This window comes from Theobroma cacao, chromosome 1 (genome assembly GCF_000208745.1).
Source record: "Theobroma cacao cultivar B97-61/B2 chromosome 1, Criollo_cocoa_genome_V2, whole genome shotgun sequence".
Classification (NCBI taxonomy): Eukaryota; Viridiplantae; Streptophyta; class Magnoliopsida; order Malvales; family Malvaceae; genus Theobroma; species Theobroma cacao.
The window spans coordinates 34,565,010-34,581,422 of NC_030850.1; the positions used below are offsets into that span (position 1 = coordinate 34,565,010).

A 16,413-nucleotide genomic window follows, 5' to 3' on the forward strand; every position below is an offset into this window, starting at 1 on the left:
TTTGCGTTGCTTTTTTAAAAAGCTTTCACCACTACTTGAAGCTTATGTAATAGATATAGGCACAAACGAAATTAGAAGATTAATATGTTCAGAACATTATTCTAACTTTTTAATCTTGAAGATATGGTGAAGACGTTTTGTTGCTCTTGAGTTGCAGAATTGCAATAGTTGGCACATTATTAATGACCGTAGCAATTTCAACTTCTTCATTTTTCATGGATCGATGTATTTACCCTAAGGCTAAGATGGGAAATGCTTGAATATTTGACTTTATTTAAAGCAACATATAGTTTAATTTTGAACTAAATAATTTTCGAAAGAAATGTTCCATACCTAGAATCATAAAGAAAAAAGAGGAAAAAATAAAACCACAAAAAAACTATTCTTTGAAATCTTTATTAAACATATTTCCAAAATTCGTTTGCTGTTGAAAATTATGATAACGTATACTATAAAAAAACAATAATATGTTGGAATTTTTTGTTATGTGGATTATTATTAATTAGTCATTTTAGTTTTGAAGTATGAGTTTTGTAAAATTAAAATCTAATTCAGTTTTGATAAGTTTAATTGCATTAAAAACGAGAAAAAAATTAAAAATCTAAAAAATATTTCGAAACAGACCTAGAGAGTATATACTGTCCTTAAACGTGCAAAAAACCTGTTAAAAATGTACTAAAAACATGTTAAAAATGTGTTAAAAATATGCAAAAAAAAAAAATGCTAAAAACACACATTGGATGGCACATGTTCGATTTTGGCTATTTTTTCAACATTTTATATTATTTTAAAATAATTATTATTTAATATTTATATATTTTTATGCATGTTTATATATTCTTTAATTTATATACATGTATTTTGTGAATTTATTTTATTATAAAATATTTTGACAAAGATGGGCAAGAAAAAAAAATTTGGGATGGCAACTTTGTATAACAAAGTTATATATAGTAGTATACTTTATAATGCAATTAAATTATATATAGCAAAACTCATCAATTGAAATAAAGTAAAGTATTTTATAAAAGCAATATGAGAATAGGCGGAAACATTGAGAATGACAATCAAATACTTGGAAACAAATTGCCAAACGTCGTCTTATTGGATTTAATTATTATTTAACATGATTTTTTTTATAAAGAATAAATTAATCTAATCATGATAAGTTAAAAAAATTCTTGTTACATTGTAATTGATTATAAACAAATTAGAAACTCATGTTTGACACCTTTAATCTTGAAATTAAACATGAAAAATCAATGGTCAAAGTAGTTAGGAAGTCTTTATATTATAATGTTTTGTCCAACTTAACTTTTTCAGTCAAAATCTGATTAATTTGATACATGTATTATGATGTATACAATTGAGTCTTTATGAATAATTTCATCCAAATTAATGGTTAATAGTGCTGATGGTTTGAATCTCTTAGAATTACTCTTTGATTATCACTAAGAGCTTAAGCTTTTAGATCGAAACAGTAACGAAACGATTATTCTTATGCCATAAGGTAAAGATTATGAAGTTGCACGTTGTAGAAAGCGACAGCGGACAAGGACTCTCTACCTCCCTTGAAGAGGTCAACTCTCCCTATGAGACCTTTACGGCCAAGTGTATTTGATTTTCATTAATCTTGCATCTCTAGCCGTCCATCACTGAATACATTTAAAACAATGGACGGCCGAGAAATCAGAAAAGTCTTGCAAGGAAACTACATAACTCTATAGTATATGAATGCGAGTGCGAGTCTTATTCTTTGTGGAAAAACATGGAAAAAGCTTTCTCCGTGTGACTGGTGACTCTGGCTATTTCTTGCTCATCTTTCCTTTGTTAAGAAAAATTATTCTCCTACTCTCTCCCTCTGCTACTCCACTCCATCCTTTAGTTTTCTCTGAGTAAGTTCATCAGCTTAAAAATTCTGCACCCTTTTCTTTTCTTCGTTTCCTTTTTGGTTATGGTGGACCTTTTATAAATTGATATAGAACAGTCTTGTTCTGTTGGGTTTCAGAGAAAGGTGGTAGGAAAATCATTTTATCTTGAATTCTTCTTCCAGGTTTAATAATTCTTGTTGTTTTTAGATTAAGATCAGGTGAGAATATGTTTTCATCTCTCTGTAACTAATTCTTCTTTTCATTTTTTTTTCCCTTGAAATAATTTTTTCTATCATCTTTCAATAGCTGAAACTAATGAAACACTGGATATGAAGCCCAAAATTTTTGTGAGGGGTTTTCTGTTTCTTTTTCTTCCCTATTTGATCATAGTTGTCTGTTCTATTATATTTTTAAATCTTATTTGACTAGAATTCTTGTTTCTTTACAATATTGAGTTGTATGGATTTAAACTTCTTGTTCCATTCTAATCCCATTTTACTTTGAACTTTTATAGTTTCTACGTTTTACAAAAGTAAGTAGTGCACTGGGAACCCTAGTTTGTAACTCTGTCTTTTGCTCTTAGGATGAGCCTTCTTAGAAGGCTGTTGAGGATGTATAAGGGATCTTAGATTGACTTGGAAAATTAAGAGGTCCCTTAATTGTATTTTAATTTTTCAGTAGTGGAAGAACAGTGGGCCTAGGTAAGAGGTCAAATCAGATAAATTTGTATGTTTGTCTGAATTTTTTGAATTTTATCTTTCTTGTTTTTAGAGCAATTTTAGTAACAATTCATCTGTTAAAAAATTTGATACAGGCTTCCGAATCTTGTGGTTTTTGTTGATACAATGGATCAAGAGAAGGAGGTGAATGGCGCTGTTGGTGGTGGTATTGATGAGACAGAGAAGAAGACTTTGGTTCAAGGCAAAGCTGAGGCCTTAGAGAAGTGTCTGGAGGAGAACAAAGGAGACAACACCAAATGCAAGGCTAAGGTTGAAGCTTTCAGATCATCTTCTTCTCCAAAAAAACCCTTGAAGTCTTTAAGACTGCGGAGTGGTTTGTTGACTGATGTTTGAATGGATTAGTGGGAATCCCATTCTTCTTCTCCAAAGTGTAAACAGTTGTAGTGTTGGTGTACAAAATTGGGAAAGTTTTATTTCAGAGTTTGTCTTTTCAAAGGTTGTCGAAGATTGCAGTTGAAGACTTTTTTTTTTTCATTCATGAATAGGAACCCAATGAAAAGAAATGGTGGGGGGATAGAATTGCATGATTTCCTTGAATTGATGCTAATGTACAAATTGGTTCCCATGTAACAGCAATTACAATATGCATGAAACTATAAATAAAAATTGCCAGGTTTCTCAACCAGATTATGTTCTTGGCTTCTTGCAAAATGGATTCAGCAAAAATTGTTGAACGAATGAACAGCCAGAGATGACTTTGGGGTTGAGCTAGCCCTCTTTGATAGTTTTCCTGCTTGCCATTTAGTTTACTCTTGGTTTCTTATTGTTCTGTCTACAAAAAGGACATCTTCAACCCAAGCAACAATGTTAAAAGCAAGACCTTCTAAAACTCTTGAGTAGCTCTCCAGGATTGCTTGCCCCACATCCTGCAAGATAGAATTTTCCATTTAGTTCTTCCCATAGTGGTCAAAAGACTTGGCAATTTATGGAAGAAAGTATTTCAGACAAGGTCCGAACTTCACCTACCCGATTGTATTGAATCTTGCATGTGTCCAATGACGTCTGTGCAAGTTCAGGATACCTCTGCTTCAAGGCAAATAACAAGCTCTCTGCTCTTTCAGCCAATATATGATTCTTGTCACTTCGATCAACATCAGACATGAGGTCCTTTACCATTCCCCATGATGATTTTGAGTGGCTCATGCATGCTTTACGTCTCCATGTATACATTGATGCTTCAACGCGGTCTGCAAGCTCAAGTGCCTCATGTTCGGATGCTATATTGAGACAATCAAGCAGGTAGTCAGGGGAGAATTTTTCTGTCGTGTACATGAAGCGGTAAATTGGGTCTCCAATACTGGCTCTTCCGCTCTGTAGATAAGAGGAGTTTCCAGATAGAAAATAGAGTCAGAATAAGAAATTTGTGGTAACTGTAGCTACTGTCAGCAGATTCCTATCGTACTATCTAGCCTTCATACCCATAGTATAATACTTGGGACATTTTGCACAGTTTGTAACCGTGTTTGTTTGTTTTGTAGACTTTCCTACCGCTACGATTCTTTGGAGTTATTGTCCCTGGGACCAGTTTCATCTCAAGTGATCTTATTCAATTGAATTTGCTATAGTTATTCTCATATGATTCACTGATTTAATTAACTCCCAAATTTTATAGTTTTAGCAATGCCTGCTCCAAATGACTTGAACCAGAAAGTTTGTGCAGCAAAGGACTAACCTTTGGAAGGGATGCCATGTATGAGTCTGGAATCTCCATCTCAGCAAGAACACCACTGTTGATAGCCATAGCTGCCTTGTGAATTTGATTAGCACAGTCACGTTTGTGTCGCAAGCACTTCCTTGCTTTCTCAGAGAGACCAGTTGGAGGAACGCATGGCACTGGAACCCACCATTTCTCATCATTTCTCTGAACAACCCTTCGAAAGGAGCCAGTACGAGTCGAATTCGAGGACATGCTCCCTTGCTCTGCATACCAGAATTCTCTGTCCTGGAAGCTATCCAGTATTTCCTGTCAAAGGATGTAAGCTATGAGATAAGCCTTTTCAACTAGAAAAGATTGTGAGTTTTCTCACGTGGAGCTTGTCTTACAATGAGCATTGCATCCAACTTTCTCAGTGCAGGAAGATTGATATAAATATCTGATCTTTGTCTGCTCTCCATTATCTAAAAAGTCAAAAGCATCATGTTAAACCAGGCAAAGATGACGAACCCCCATTAAGCAAAAAAAATTGGTTATGGATTGTGAAATCTTACCTCAACAGCTGTTCCATTACACAAATTCTGTGATTTGGAAGAAAATTCCACAATGTAATCGCAGACAGATAAAAGACAGTCCATTTCTCTTTTCCACAGTGCCTTTTTTTCGGGGTTCAAAGGCTCCAACCTCAAATTTTGCCCAAAGACAGTTGCTGCAGAAATTAACAGAAGTAAGCAATTTCATAGAATTGAAAGACAACTAAAAACAAAGTCTGCAGCTGTCCGTAAACATGTACCATAGAGATTGGTTATGGCATTCGAGATTGTAACCGCAGTGCAGACCCCTTTCCCACTTCCTGACATGTCTTCTCCAAGTAAAAGTTTTGCAAATCTTTCCTTCATCATATCAAGCTCTGTCAACATAATGTTACACCAATTAGCTCGGAAAAAAAAAACCAACATAGTTTCGCATGGAAAGACATAACTCTGCCCAATATTTTACCTAAATCCAATGACTCCTGATCATCAAGCTTGTCATCCGCATTACTTTTTCGCTGCTTCGTTCCAAGCCTGCTAAGAACAGCTTGATTCTGAGCCCCGGATCTTGTGGGTGGCCAGTGAGAAGGTGAAGCTTCACTACAACAACTGTGATTATCAACAGGGTCTGAAAATGCAGAGGTCTCAGAATAAGTCCGACAATACACGAAAGAATCACCACTCAGCGGTGAGTGCCCTGGAGTTCCTGTAGTTGATTGATCATTTTGATCAATAGAAGAAGGAGAAGGCTGATATCCCAGATCATAATTTTCATCAGAATTTGACATGCTGTCCATTTGAGCCTTGTTACAACTCAACTCTGCAAATAATCATGAAATTTGGTTAGTGGGTCTCAAGATTTGAGGACTTTTTGAATCATGATCAAAACAAACTGGACCGATGGGACTTTTTAAGACTCACGGTCCAAAACATGGACCCGGCAAAAGAATTGAATTAAACTGTATTATTTACATTGGACAGAAGAAAAAGAAAAGAAAAAAGAATGACCCATCTTTCTTGCAGCAACCAAAAAGCAAAAGATGTTTACTCACAGGTCGTTTTTGTTATCAGATTCTTTACATAATTCACTGTAAACATGCAATAAAGTTTATGTTTAAAGTAATACTTGTAAATTGTAGAGAGATGAAACAACTAAAATTTGAAAAATATAAAGCCAACGGTTGATAATAAAGCAACGGTCTCTCTTAACAATCTTTCGTAAGTTACCTTTAGAGGTTGTCAAATATAGAATTTTGAATTCGAAACCGTCGAAGAAAGCTTAGCAGTCTGGGGACTGTTTGAAACAGTTCCCTCCCAAGCTCTTCTTTCTCCCCTTCTCTAACCTTTTCTTTCCAAAAGAAACACTTTCTTTTGGCAAATCCATGTCACCAACTTGCCATGATCGAGGAATCTCGACCGTCCAATTGCAGGGTCCTTCTCTTTTCCGATCAAAACAAGAAAGACCCAGTATCGGAATCGGTGGTATCAAGCAAATGAACAGAAGAAAAGAAAGATTGGGTTTTGATTCGAAACGTTGCCAAAAGTTTTGGCTTTCTTCGGTTGAACGAGTATTGGCTTGCTGATAGAGAACATGCAGAGTGTGGCTTAGTTGTACATGAATATTTATGAAGGCCTGGTGGCTTCATATTATATGATTGCAAATACGTGAGAAATATTTTACATGGAACAGTTACCCTTTCAGAGTTCATTATCGAAATTAATATAAATTGCCCCAAAATGAGCTGATTTAGCACGTTATGATTGAATGATATATAACAGCAACTTTATTTTATCTTATCTTGAAGACCAATTAAATATGTTGAAACGATTCCCAATTAAATAATGTGGTTGGTTCAAAGCACAGCAAAAATTTTCATTTAGCCATAGATACATACTTTCTTATGATGTAAGTCCATGGCATGTGAAGAATAACAAGTTAGGAAGATGCTGTCAGAGTTTAAAAGTAGGCAAATTCAGGCTTCCTCCCATCATTTTACTCAATTAATTTGTCTTTATAACTCAAGTGGGTCGTAGGTACCCGTGAGTCTACTTGATAGGAAAAGATGACAAAACACCCCCACTGCCATCCCCATTGCCCCTAATTTCAATACCAAGTTTATTCTACTTTTACTGCCAAGTTGGTTTCATAGAAAAAGTAGTGGTAGCAGTGTAGAAATAGAACATGGGGGGATTTCGCCTGCATGTTTTGGAAATTTGATAGGGACCCGGTGGTTGGCTTGGTCGGAGGTTAGCTTTGGAAGGCATACAACATCTTGTTAAAAGCCTTGGTGGGAAGAATAATTCATGGGTTTTCAACTTTTGGTGAGTCAAACTTATTGGGAAAATCAATGGGTTGAAAGAGGAAGAAAACAAATTCAGTTTAGTTTGGTGGAAGATTCGTGAGATAGACGTGCTTTCCAGTTCTTTGAAGCCTATTGCCTTGTTAGGTCTAATTGGGAGTTAGATTGGAAAGGTCAAATGGTCTCTCTCTCTCTATCTCTTTCCTTTTCTTTTTTAATGAAATGCATGAACCTCTGCAAAATGGTGTCAAGCCCTGTTTCTATGTTATTGAACACTAAAATAAGACAAGTTATTCCTCTAAAAAGTGTAAAATCTGATCATATTATCATAGATTTTCAGACCATGGTTCACATTCTTACATCAAACCACATACCAATCACTTGTATTCCTCTTAATTATCCTTGTGCTCATTTTTGGATTTCCTCTGTACATAAAGAAATAAAAATTTCCACCATGGAAATTTCCATAGATTCCTAATGGAGCTACAAAATGATCGTCTAGGTTCATTAGGCAGCAGAGCAAATTCTTGCATCTCTTTCTGCAAAAGGAACAGGAGTTTAGGCTTCTTAGCAAGCTAATTGATATCAAGAATCAATAATAGAACTTTGGGCGTCTATACATACTCACATGAGCAATGAATTTAAACCCAATCTTTATCTGTCCTTTGTAAGTGTCATCTTCAAGCACTACATTGTAAGGAGCTGGTCTCAGTTCAATAAATTCTCTGTCTGTCCCCTCAGCAATTATTCCACCAAGGTGAATTCTACAAAAAAAAATGGTAATTAAACAACTCACTTCAGCTTTTATATTGGTTGTCTGTGTTAATTGTTGAATTGCTTTTAATGTCTCGAAGGGAAAATTAAATCATAGCAACATTTCACTATCTGCTAGTCATTATGAGATCATGTTTTTGTCATTCTATCACTTTCCTACCAGTCCTATCTACACTTTCCATGGTAGAAGAAATTCTAGGAAAAGGGTGGGGAAGGTTAGTTGTCAAATTTAGAAGAAGTGAGGTAAAATATATTACTAGTTTCTCCTGCTGATTTAAATGCTGATTTAGGTATCAGGGCAATGAGAATGGAGTAAAAGCATATCAGGGAGAAAGAAGCAAATTACATTACATGGTTTTACCAACAAATCCATTGTCTGTGAAGAATTCCTTGTCCATGATTCTAAAGGTAATATGAGTCAAGTTTTCCCATTCGGATTGTGGAAATTCGAACTTGAATTTCTCATTCCACAATACTTTTTCATGTTTACCTGCATCAAAAAACACAATCATCATGGTTCAAGACAGTCCAAAAGAAAACCATTAGTAATTGCAGAGCATCAATTGACTAGAAATGAACCTGGTGACACTTTGCTCCTGTATTCTTGAGTTCCACATTGTAATATAACATAGTAGGCTGGTGTTCCTATGGCCAAATTATCAAAACCAAGTTGTTACTTTAAATTTGTCAAAAACAACAACGACAACAACAAAAAGAGAAAAAAGCACAGGACATATTTATAATTTTTAGCTAGGAGAAAGAGATACCAATAAGATTAGTGTGCCTAATGTCTTCAGCATTTACAAGAAGAACTTCAAGTATTCCTTCTTTCATGTTTGAAATTGTCTGCAGACAAACGGGTATAAACTTAGGTTGTCTTGGTGTTTATGTGTTTAAGAAAGGGGACAAGACTGGAACAGAGTGTGGTTAGTAAGAACGATTTATGGTGTGCTTAAGCTGGGAAAGTTAATGCAGTCAGTTTTAAAAGTTCATTTAATGTAACATTTACTCCAATTTTAATTTGTCAATTGGAAGATATTTCAAGCCATAATTTCACTTCAAACTCCCAAGCAGAATCCATTTTTTCTGTTACAAATTCCTCTCTCGTTTTTATGAAAATCTAATTTTAATATAGGAAATGCTTTGTATACTGAGAGTGATTCAGTTTGATAGAGCCATCAATTGTATTTTTCCATATCCAAGTAGCTCTTGCTTGGTCTCTTAGATCAAGGCTTCTTTTAAAAGAACAAGCTTAAACAGAAGCAGATCAGAAAGCATGTTTTCTCTCAAGAATGCACAATTGAACACTCTCGTTATATCTTGCTAATGTTTTCTTGCTTAAACTCAGTATCAGATTCAGAACATGAACATTATTTTAGTCCCAATTATGACTTTCAGAACACAAAATGAAATGAGAAGGTAAACAATTTTAGCTGTATACAAGAAAGATCTCAGATTCCATCAAAAAAAGCTCTCAAGGTTTACTAGCTACAAATTTTTAGAATATATTTTCAACATGCGACAAAATGAATTACAGACAGAGACAGGAAATTGGTTACCTACTTGTTATAAAATCAATTGAAAGTACGTAGAGGAGAGTAGTTGCATTGACTACTGTGGTATCCAACTTTTCTTTTCCCCTCTAGGCATTCTCATCGACCAATCTTCTCAGCCTCTTGGCATCTTCCCCTCTACCCTCCTCAGCATATAGGTCAGACAAAATCATGTAATAATGAGTACTATTTTGTGGGTCCAAGGTGGAAAGCCGTTCAACAACAAACTCTACAATCTTAATTGGACCAGGCGAGACTCTACAACCAGCAAGAAGAGCGCCCCAGATTCTCTTATCTGGCTCCATTGGCATTTTCTTCACAAAGTGTAGAGCTTGTTCAATATGACCCTGGCGACTGAGCAAATCCACCATACATGCATAATGTGCAAGTTTTGGAGTAATTCCATACTTCTCTTTCATAGAATAAAACCAGTTCCAACCCTCATTTTTAAGCCCACAGTGACTACAAGCAGATAAAACAGAAAGAAAAATAATGTCATTGGGCTTTATCCCACAATCCAACATGTTTGCAAATGTCTCAAGAGCCTCAATTCCATAACCATTCAGTACATACCCATTAATCATTGAACTCCAACAAATAAGATCTTTGGTAGGAACTTCATCAAAAAGAGCCTTTCCTTGCTTAACCCTTCCAAATCTGCAGTAGAAATCTATCAAAGCTGAGGACAAATACACATTCCTCGAGTAACCAACTTTTGCCACAAAAGCATGGATGGTTTCACCAACTTTATCAGATACTTCTTGAGATGCCATCAGAGAACAGATTTGTAATAGACTAACTAAAGAGAACTCACTAGGTTTCTCATTCATCAATAACATCTGTCTAAATGTATTGATGGCATTAAAAGGCAGCCCGGTTTGAGCATAAGCTGAGATCATCGCATTCCAAGCAATGACATCTTTATTACTGATGTGATCAAATACATTCCTAGCTGAAGCCACCATGCTAAACTTAGCATACATCTGCAACAGTGCAGTTGCAATGGAAACAAAAGCCAAGAACCCGGCTTTCAGAATGTAGCAATGAAATGCTGATCCAATTTTACTCTCTCCAGATTGTAGCACTGCCATAATCATATCCCGGACAACAAATTCATCCAGAGCGAAGAAAGACAACCGCTGCATCTTTGAAAAAGCATCCAATGCTTTTATTCCACATTCATTCTCAACATAACCACGGATCAAAGTCCTCCAAGAAACCAAGTCCTTCTTCAACATCCCATTAAAAACACGGATCGCTGTCTGAAGACTCCTACATTTTGCATACATATCAACCAATGAATTCTGAACAGTATTGACATAACAAATCATTCTTCTTATAATAAAACCATGTATTTCTCTACCTAGCTGAAGAGCGCCAAGATTAGCACAAGCAGGCAAGATGCTGACAATACTTACATGATTAGCTTTCAACCCAAGAAACTGCATTCTTCTAAACAACTCAAGAGCCTCCACATAGTCCCCATTCTTAACACATGCAGAAACCATAGCACTCCGTAAAACAACATCTTTATTGGGTATTTGATTAAACAAACTCCAACAAATTCCCATACCATAAACGGAATAAGACCCAATAAGAGCAGTTAAAACTGAGGGTTCTGATTCAAACCCCATTTTGATCACCAACCCATGAACCATCATTCTCAATGCCTCCCAATCTAAAGTATCAAAGGCTTTTACTAAGCTTAAAATTGTAACATAATTTGGCCTTTGATTACTCATTAACATTGTCTTGAACAAGCCAATGGCTTCCTCTGGCTGGCCTTGCCTTACCAACTTGGATAACACGGATGTCCATGATATTACATGATCTTTATCAGCATAAGGATCGACTGGGTCGTCGTGATTTGGATTTCTATAGCATAAAGTGGAGTAGCGAGACAAAGCTACGGAGATTCTCGTAGGAGAGTTTCTAGTTCTATGGGTAATTTCTGCGAATAGCTTCTGCCTGTGCATTAGGAGACGAGTAAAACATAAATACCATAAACGATCAGAGCGCCAAACGGAGGCGTTCAAAGTGAAACGACGGCGTCGGGGGATTAAATTTAACAATGGACTAGGAATTTGGGCTTACTGATTACAGCCATGAAGACTATGATTTGCTTGGGCTAAGCTAAACTTTCTACTTAACTGTTGTTATCCATGAATTAACCCAAAAAAAAACAAAGCCCATAGGCCCAGGTCTTAGCAGACTGCAATTGACTTGCTTGTTGGCTCCAAATTTCATTTTAATAAATATTAAATGCCTTTTTAAATTCATCAATTGCTTTAAACCTAATTACTAATTTGAATTTTGGTCTTGGAAGGATAGTTTTGCATCAAATTTTTTTGTATCATCATTCAAATTAATTATTACTATAAAAGAATTTTTCCTCCGCGTTCTTTTTTCTTTCTTCTTTTAACTTTTGTTTCATCTTTTCTTAATCCTTCCATTAAATTTATTCTTATTATAATTATAAAGGAAACTCTAAAATCTTTTTATTAGTTGAACTTATCATTCTTATTTTCATCCAATAATAATATTTTATATTAGTTATTGCATCGACGAAATTTTTCTATATTAAAAATAAAAAGCAATTAAAGGAATGTTCATTTACCGACTATAATATTTGTACAAAATCAATTGTACATTTTTTTCTTCTTTTTTTTTTTCTATTTTTTAGGTATTAGCTTGAATTTGATTTTTTTTTTTCAGTGAAAATTTAATAACATTTGTATAATTTGTTTTTCCAATTTTTTCATGTTGTATATGTATACAATGTGAATTATGAGATTTGCAAGTTGACGTTTGGTTATGTTATCTAGAATATTCATACATGAATTAGAAATTGCATCATAAAATAAAGTAATTTGTCAACTGAGATTCAAACCTAAAAGGTTTTAAACTGGTACTAGGTGAAATATATTGAAGGCTTTGGCCTTCTTTACCACTAGGCAAGTTCCTACTTGAGCCTATTAGCTAGGAGGGAAGGTTGCAACGGTTGATAAGAAATGCTTGTCAGGAAGAATATCAGTTCCTCTTCCTTTACTACACCGAGAAAGTCAGCCTACTAAATCGAGAAATCCTACAAATACTTGTTGATGATTACTTCTGATGTGGCTTCTCATCACCTGGTTGCAACTCTTTGTAGTGCTTGTTTGATCATCCCTGCAGGTGCAATTGCTGCTCCTCGGAACTGGTAAAAACAAAAGAAAATTACGACAATGAAACAGGTTGGGACTCGGGATTCAATTTTTGTTACTCATGAGGATGGAAAATAAAGAACAGAGGAATCTGTTAGAATGAGCCTAAGCATACGAACCTTAGATTTCATGGTTACTATGACAACACCTTCGAGAGTAGATGATTGAACAGTGTGGGCATCCAAGTGTAGGTTGTTTATAGCATCCATGATATCCAGCAACAAGAATTCCCTGGAAGGACATCTTATTTCAATTATGACTTCCAGTTCCTTTATGCTTACTTTCACATCTGATGTAAGGCCATCTTTTGGAATAACCCTGCTTTGTTCTGAGCCGGTTTCGTGGCTTTCATCAATGTCACAGGCCTTCCTCTTGTTTATCCAAGACTTCTTGACATTTTCAACCTTTCTGTTTTCATGATTATCTGATGCCTGCTTCATTGCATCCAGGCAATTCCTTCTAGGTCTTGCCTCAAAGTCCACTGAGTCCATGCTAGATTCCAACTCTTCTACCCTTGCTTCTAGCTCTTTCAAGTACTTGATTGTATCCTTAAGAATTGATGCTTTGTCAATCTGCAAAAACACTATCTAGTTTGTTAACACACAACAAATTAATAGAGTTAAAATTTCAAAAGAAACTAGCCTGATAAAACATTGCAACTTATCCAAAACTGATCAGAAGCTAAATTGCTTCTGACGTTTACACTTATAATGAACGTTTTACACAAAGAACTGCGGAGAAAATCTGCATAATGGGAATGTGTAAATGCATATATAAACAAAGTATGAAGTTTATGCCACAGTTGATTTCTAGATGAGATAGTGCAGATGAATGTCGACCAACCTCACTAATAGAAGGAACCATTGACCTGAGGACCAGAAACTTCTCTTCCTCTCTTCTTTTTTCTGGTAAAAGATATCCTTTTTCATCATCATCATTTTCCAATTTCCCAAGGCAATGTTTTCCACCATTTTCCTTCTGAGACATAAGAGAACTGCCGCTATGCATTAGAGGAACTGCAAATAGAATCTTTTTAAATATGTTCTGTTGTATCCTTGGTCTATGAAAATTTGCCTTTTCTCCTTTCCTCCAACTAATAAAACTAGATTTATAGCCAGAAGTATGAAAACATTGGCTTTCAATCAACCAATTTGAAGTTCCCAGTATAGCAGAAAGAGTTCTTCTGTAGTGCAAGTCATCACGAACTCCAAGATCCAAAGAGCTTAGTTTTGTGTGATTGCCTTCTTGGAGTTCTTTAAAATGAGAATGGCTTACACTTCCCTGCTTGGGAGAAGAGATAGCAGCTTTTTCTTGATTTGCAAAAGCTTCAGATACACAGTCACTTGAGTTAATGGAAATTTGAACACCATTGCTAAAGTCATCATCCATGAAATGCCAACTTTGAACTTGAGAAGCAACACCATTCACATCTTCAAGCATGAATGAGTCTTCCATCTGATGATTTTGTTCACATCCATTCGAACACTCATCAGGGGAACTGACGTTGAAATTTTCATTGATATTTTCATGTAATTCATTAAACTTCTCCTGATCAAATTTGATTTCTTCTGTAGGGGAATAGAGGTTCTCTAAGTCCAACAAATCCACTATCTCATGGTCGACCCTGACACATGCAGGATCTCTGTCATCATCTGCATTATGAGGAGCAGAGGAAGATTTCTCAGAGCAAACAGGCTTTGAGAAGTCCAGCAAGGAAGCTTTAATGTGCTGAAGGAGACTTGGGTCCTCCGGAACCTTGGGAGTTAAGAGTATTCAGAAAAAAAAAATTATTATAATTACTTAATTCCTTGATAAGTTTTATGGCTACATTTATCTTCATATGATGAACTGAAAAACTCCAGCCTAGGTCCATAAAAAAGGAAATTACCAGTTCAGTTACACCCAGCTCAATAACACCTCCAAGGTAGGGGAAACAAACCACAGTCTGCAGAGCCAAAGAAATAGACAATACAAACATTAAAGTCAAGGTAAGATGGGATCATAGCCTGCAGATTGTTCTGATAACACATCTGCATGTAATGATCAGAAGGCACATTTTATGAGCAGAATTTTACTGCTTTTCAAAAAAAAAATGACAAGATTTTTACTTTGTACAAGGAGGGATCATTTTACCTGAATAGATGCACTCTGTGGGCAATTATGGACATCCAGTCATGGAAAACAAGTTCACAGGTAAATAATGTCAGTCAAGTGGTTTCTTGTAATGCAATTGGGATATTGTACCATTTTAAAATCGCATGACAACACTCAAGCCAAACGAAAACCAACCTTTGCAAGCAAAGAGCGGGAGAATATTTTACTATCTGCATATTGAGCATTACATAACCATATGGTTTCACCATTTGCTAATGCTCTTCCTGGCAAGCTATGCACAATGTCAAAGAAGAATGATTAAAGTCTTATAAGGAAACACTAAGAAAACTTTGAACATACTTAAAATATCAATAAGAGACAGACATTATGGGGACAAAACATATAAAAGGTGACTAAAATAGGTTTAGATACTAAAGAAAGAGACTTATTACCCTTGTCCATGATTGAATACAAAGGACATGCAAACCAAGTAAAACCACTCTGCATCAGACAGATCCTCTGGAGATAATGCAGCAGAAGGCCTCTTAGTTTGGTCAATTTCACCTTCCAGCAGAGATTCATAAAGCTCTCGCAGTTGCTCACTCCTCTGTAGACCTATTTTATCAGCTTTGAGCTCCATTACTTGAACAGTCTTCCTAGTCTTGATGTCTCCATTATAGTACCCTTCACCCCATTGAAGTACCCTATTGATTGTTAATCAAGCCATGTCATTATCATTTCAAAGTTAAAAGGAGACTTACTAAATCTGATCTCTCCAGGTACCATGTTTCCATTACATTCTACTGCACAAGTACCTCTTTATGCCAGCTATAGAAGGAAAACCAGTGTTCTATTTGTGGTAAGTTTAACTAAGAAGGAAAGTTCCGATTTGAGAAAATTAAAGACAGATAGCATTCACTTGCATTGGATTCCAAAAACACATTTAAACCTAAAAATGGGAATTAAGAAACATGAACATTAAATTTGAAGAATAGAAATGATCAGTGGGGAACAAATTAATGCTAAGAGTACCCTTGTTGTGTAGCTGATAACGACCAGAAAATAGCATAGCTCCACTGGATGCTCCTTACAGCCACTGCAAGCTGTTTCCTTAAGTTTTCTGGCACCCCCTCCTGGTTTACAACAACATTAGCCATTGACAACACAAATATGACTGAACTCAACTTACAGAAAGTGGAAAACACCCATATCAACAACAGAGTTAACCCAAGCTTTGACCCAGAAGAAGATTTTTGCTTTCAGCAGAGTGGAAAAACAGAAAATGCAGTGATCATCTGTTAACAAATCATAGTTCTCTAACTAACTTGATGTATCATCAGGAGGGAGGAGATCTCAAAACTCAAAAAGCCAGGACAAGACTAAAGACAGACAAATATAGAGCTTATCTTGTTGGCTCTTTACTTCTGAAGGTTGCAAGGCCAAGAATGCCACTGAATTTAATGAAAAGAATGTACAGAACAATGAAACTCTTTCTTTAAATAAAAAAATGCAAACAGAGTCTCCATCCGGCATTTATTCCACTGTGCATAAGTTTCATGAACTCTATCTTTATATCTCAAAAAAGAAATCCTTCAAATATTAGCATCACGTGTGTGTATAATCTTGTCTCACAAAAGAAACACCAACTGTTACCGCTTAAAATAAACTAGTATAGTAATTTCCTTATTTCC

General features: G+C 35.6%; 4 protein-coding genes across 4 annotated transcripts; 1 reads left to right on the top strand and 3 right to left on the bottom strand.

Moving 5' to 3' along the window:
• LOC18614137 lies at nucleotides 1,730-3,233 on the top strand. The gene is made up of 2 exons (XM_007051741.2): nucleotides 1,730-1,895; nucleotides 2,686-3,233. The coding sequence occupies exons 1-2, from the start codon at nucleotides 1,735-1,737 to the stop codon at nucleotides 2,942-2,944; spliced, it is 420 nt and encodes a 139-aa protein (XP_007051803.1). The 5' UTR covers nucleotides 1,730-1,734; the 3' UTR covers nucleotides 2,945-3,233.
• LOC18614138 (rop guanine nucleotide exchange factor 3) lies at nucleotides 3,085-6,437 on the bottom strand. The gene is made up of 8 exons (XM_007051742.2): nucleotides 6,026-6,437; nucleotides 5,265-5,618; nucleotides 5,059-5,175; nucleotides 4,820-4,974; nucleotides 4,655-4,729; nucleotides 4,284-4,574; nucleotides 3,578-3,922; nucleotides 3,085-3,477 (listed from the first exon to the last, which is right to left on the bottom strand). The coding sequence occupies exons 2-8, from the start codon at nucleotides 5,593-5,595 to the stop codon at nucleotides 3,358-3,360; spliced, it is 1,434 nt and encodes a 477-aa protein (XP_007051804.2). The 5' UTR covers nucleotides 5,596-5,618; nucleotides 6,026-6,437; the 3' UTR covers nucleotides 3,085-3,357.
• Nucleotides 7,405-11,437, bottom strand: LOC18614139 (pentatricopeptide repeat-containing protein At2g20540). Its single transcript, XM_018115678.1, is given in 6 exon segments — nucleotides 7,405-7,637; nucleotides 7,727-7,862; nucleotides 8,224-8,362; nucleotides 8,452-8,517; nucleotides 8,640-8,718; nucleotides 9,485-11,437. Coding segments are annotated over 6 exon segments (2,484 nt in total). The 5' UTR covers nucleotides 11,402-11,437; the 3' UTR covers nucleotides 7,405-7,490.
• On the bottom strand, nucleotides 12,282-16,253 carry LOC18614140 (transcription factor EGL1). The gene is made up of 8 exons (XM_018114314.1): nucleotides 15,755-16,253; nucleotides 15,175-15,426; nucleotides 14,918-15,014; nucleotides 14,762-14,776; nucleotides 14,517-14,573; nucleotides 13,472-14,383; nucleotides 12,748-13,200; nucleotides 12,282-12,621 (listed from the first exon to the last, which is right to left on the bottom strand). The coding sequence occupies exons 1-8, from the start codon at nucleotides 15,877-15,879 to the stop codon at nucleotides 12,553-12,555; spliced, it is 1,980 nt and encodes a 659-aa protein (XP_017969803.1). The 5' UTR covers nucleotides 15,880-16,253; the 3' UTR covers nucleotides 12,282-12,552.

What these genes read in the sequence shown, in the direction of transcription:
- LOC18614137 (XM_007051741.2), top strand. Translation starts at nt 1,735, where the DNA reads ATGCGAGTGCGAGTCTTATTCTTTGTGGAAAAACATGGAAAAAGCTTT. An exon ending in CATCCTTTAGTTTTCTCTGA is followed by an intron (nt 1,896 to 2,685) that starts GTAAGTTCATCA and finishes AATTTGATACAG; the next exon opens with GCTTCCGAATCTTGTGGTTT.
- LOC18614138 (XM_007051742.2), bottom strand. Translation starts at nt 5,595, where the DNA reads ATGGACAGCATGTCAAATTCTGATGAAAATTATGATCTGGGATATCAG. An exon ending in TCAGGAGTCATTGGATTTAG is followed by an intron (nt 5,176 to 5,264) that starts GTAAAATATTGG and finishes TTATGTTGACAG; the next exon opens with AGCTTGATATGATGAAGGAA. An exon ending in AGTTGGATGCAATGCTCATT is followed by an intron (nt 4,575 to 4,654) that starts GTAAGACAAGCT and finishes ATCCTTTGACAG; the next exon opens with GAAATACTGGATAGCTTCCA.
- LOC18614140 (XM_018114314.1), bottom strand. Translation starts at nt 15,879, where the DNA reads ATGGCTAATGTTGTTGTAAACCAGGAGGGGGTGCCAGAAAACTTAAGG. An exon ending in TTATCAGCTACACAACAAGG is followed by an intron (nt 15,427 to 15,754) that starts GTACTCTTAGCA and finishes AACAATCAATAG; the next exon opens with GGTACTTCAATGGGGTGAAG. An exon ending in TAGTAACCATGAAATCTAAG is followed by an intron (nt 12,622 to 12,747) that starts GTTCGTATGCTT and finishes TGTTTTTACCAG; the next exon opens with TTCCGAGGAGCAGCAATTGC.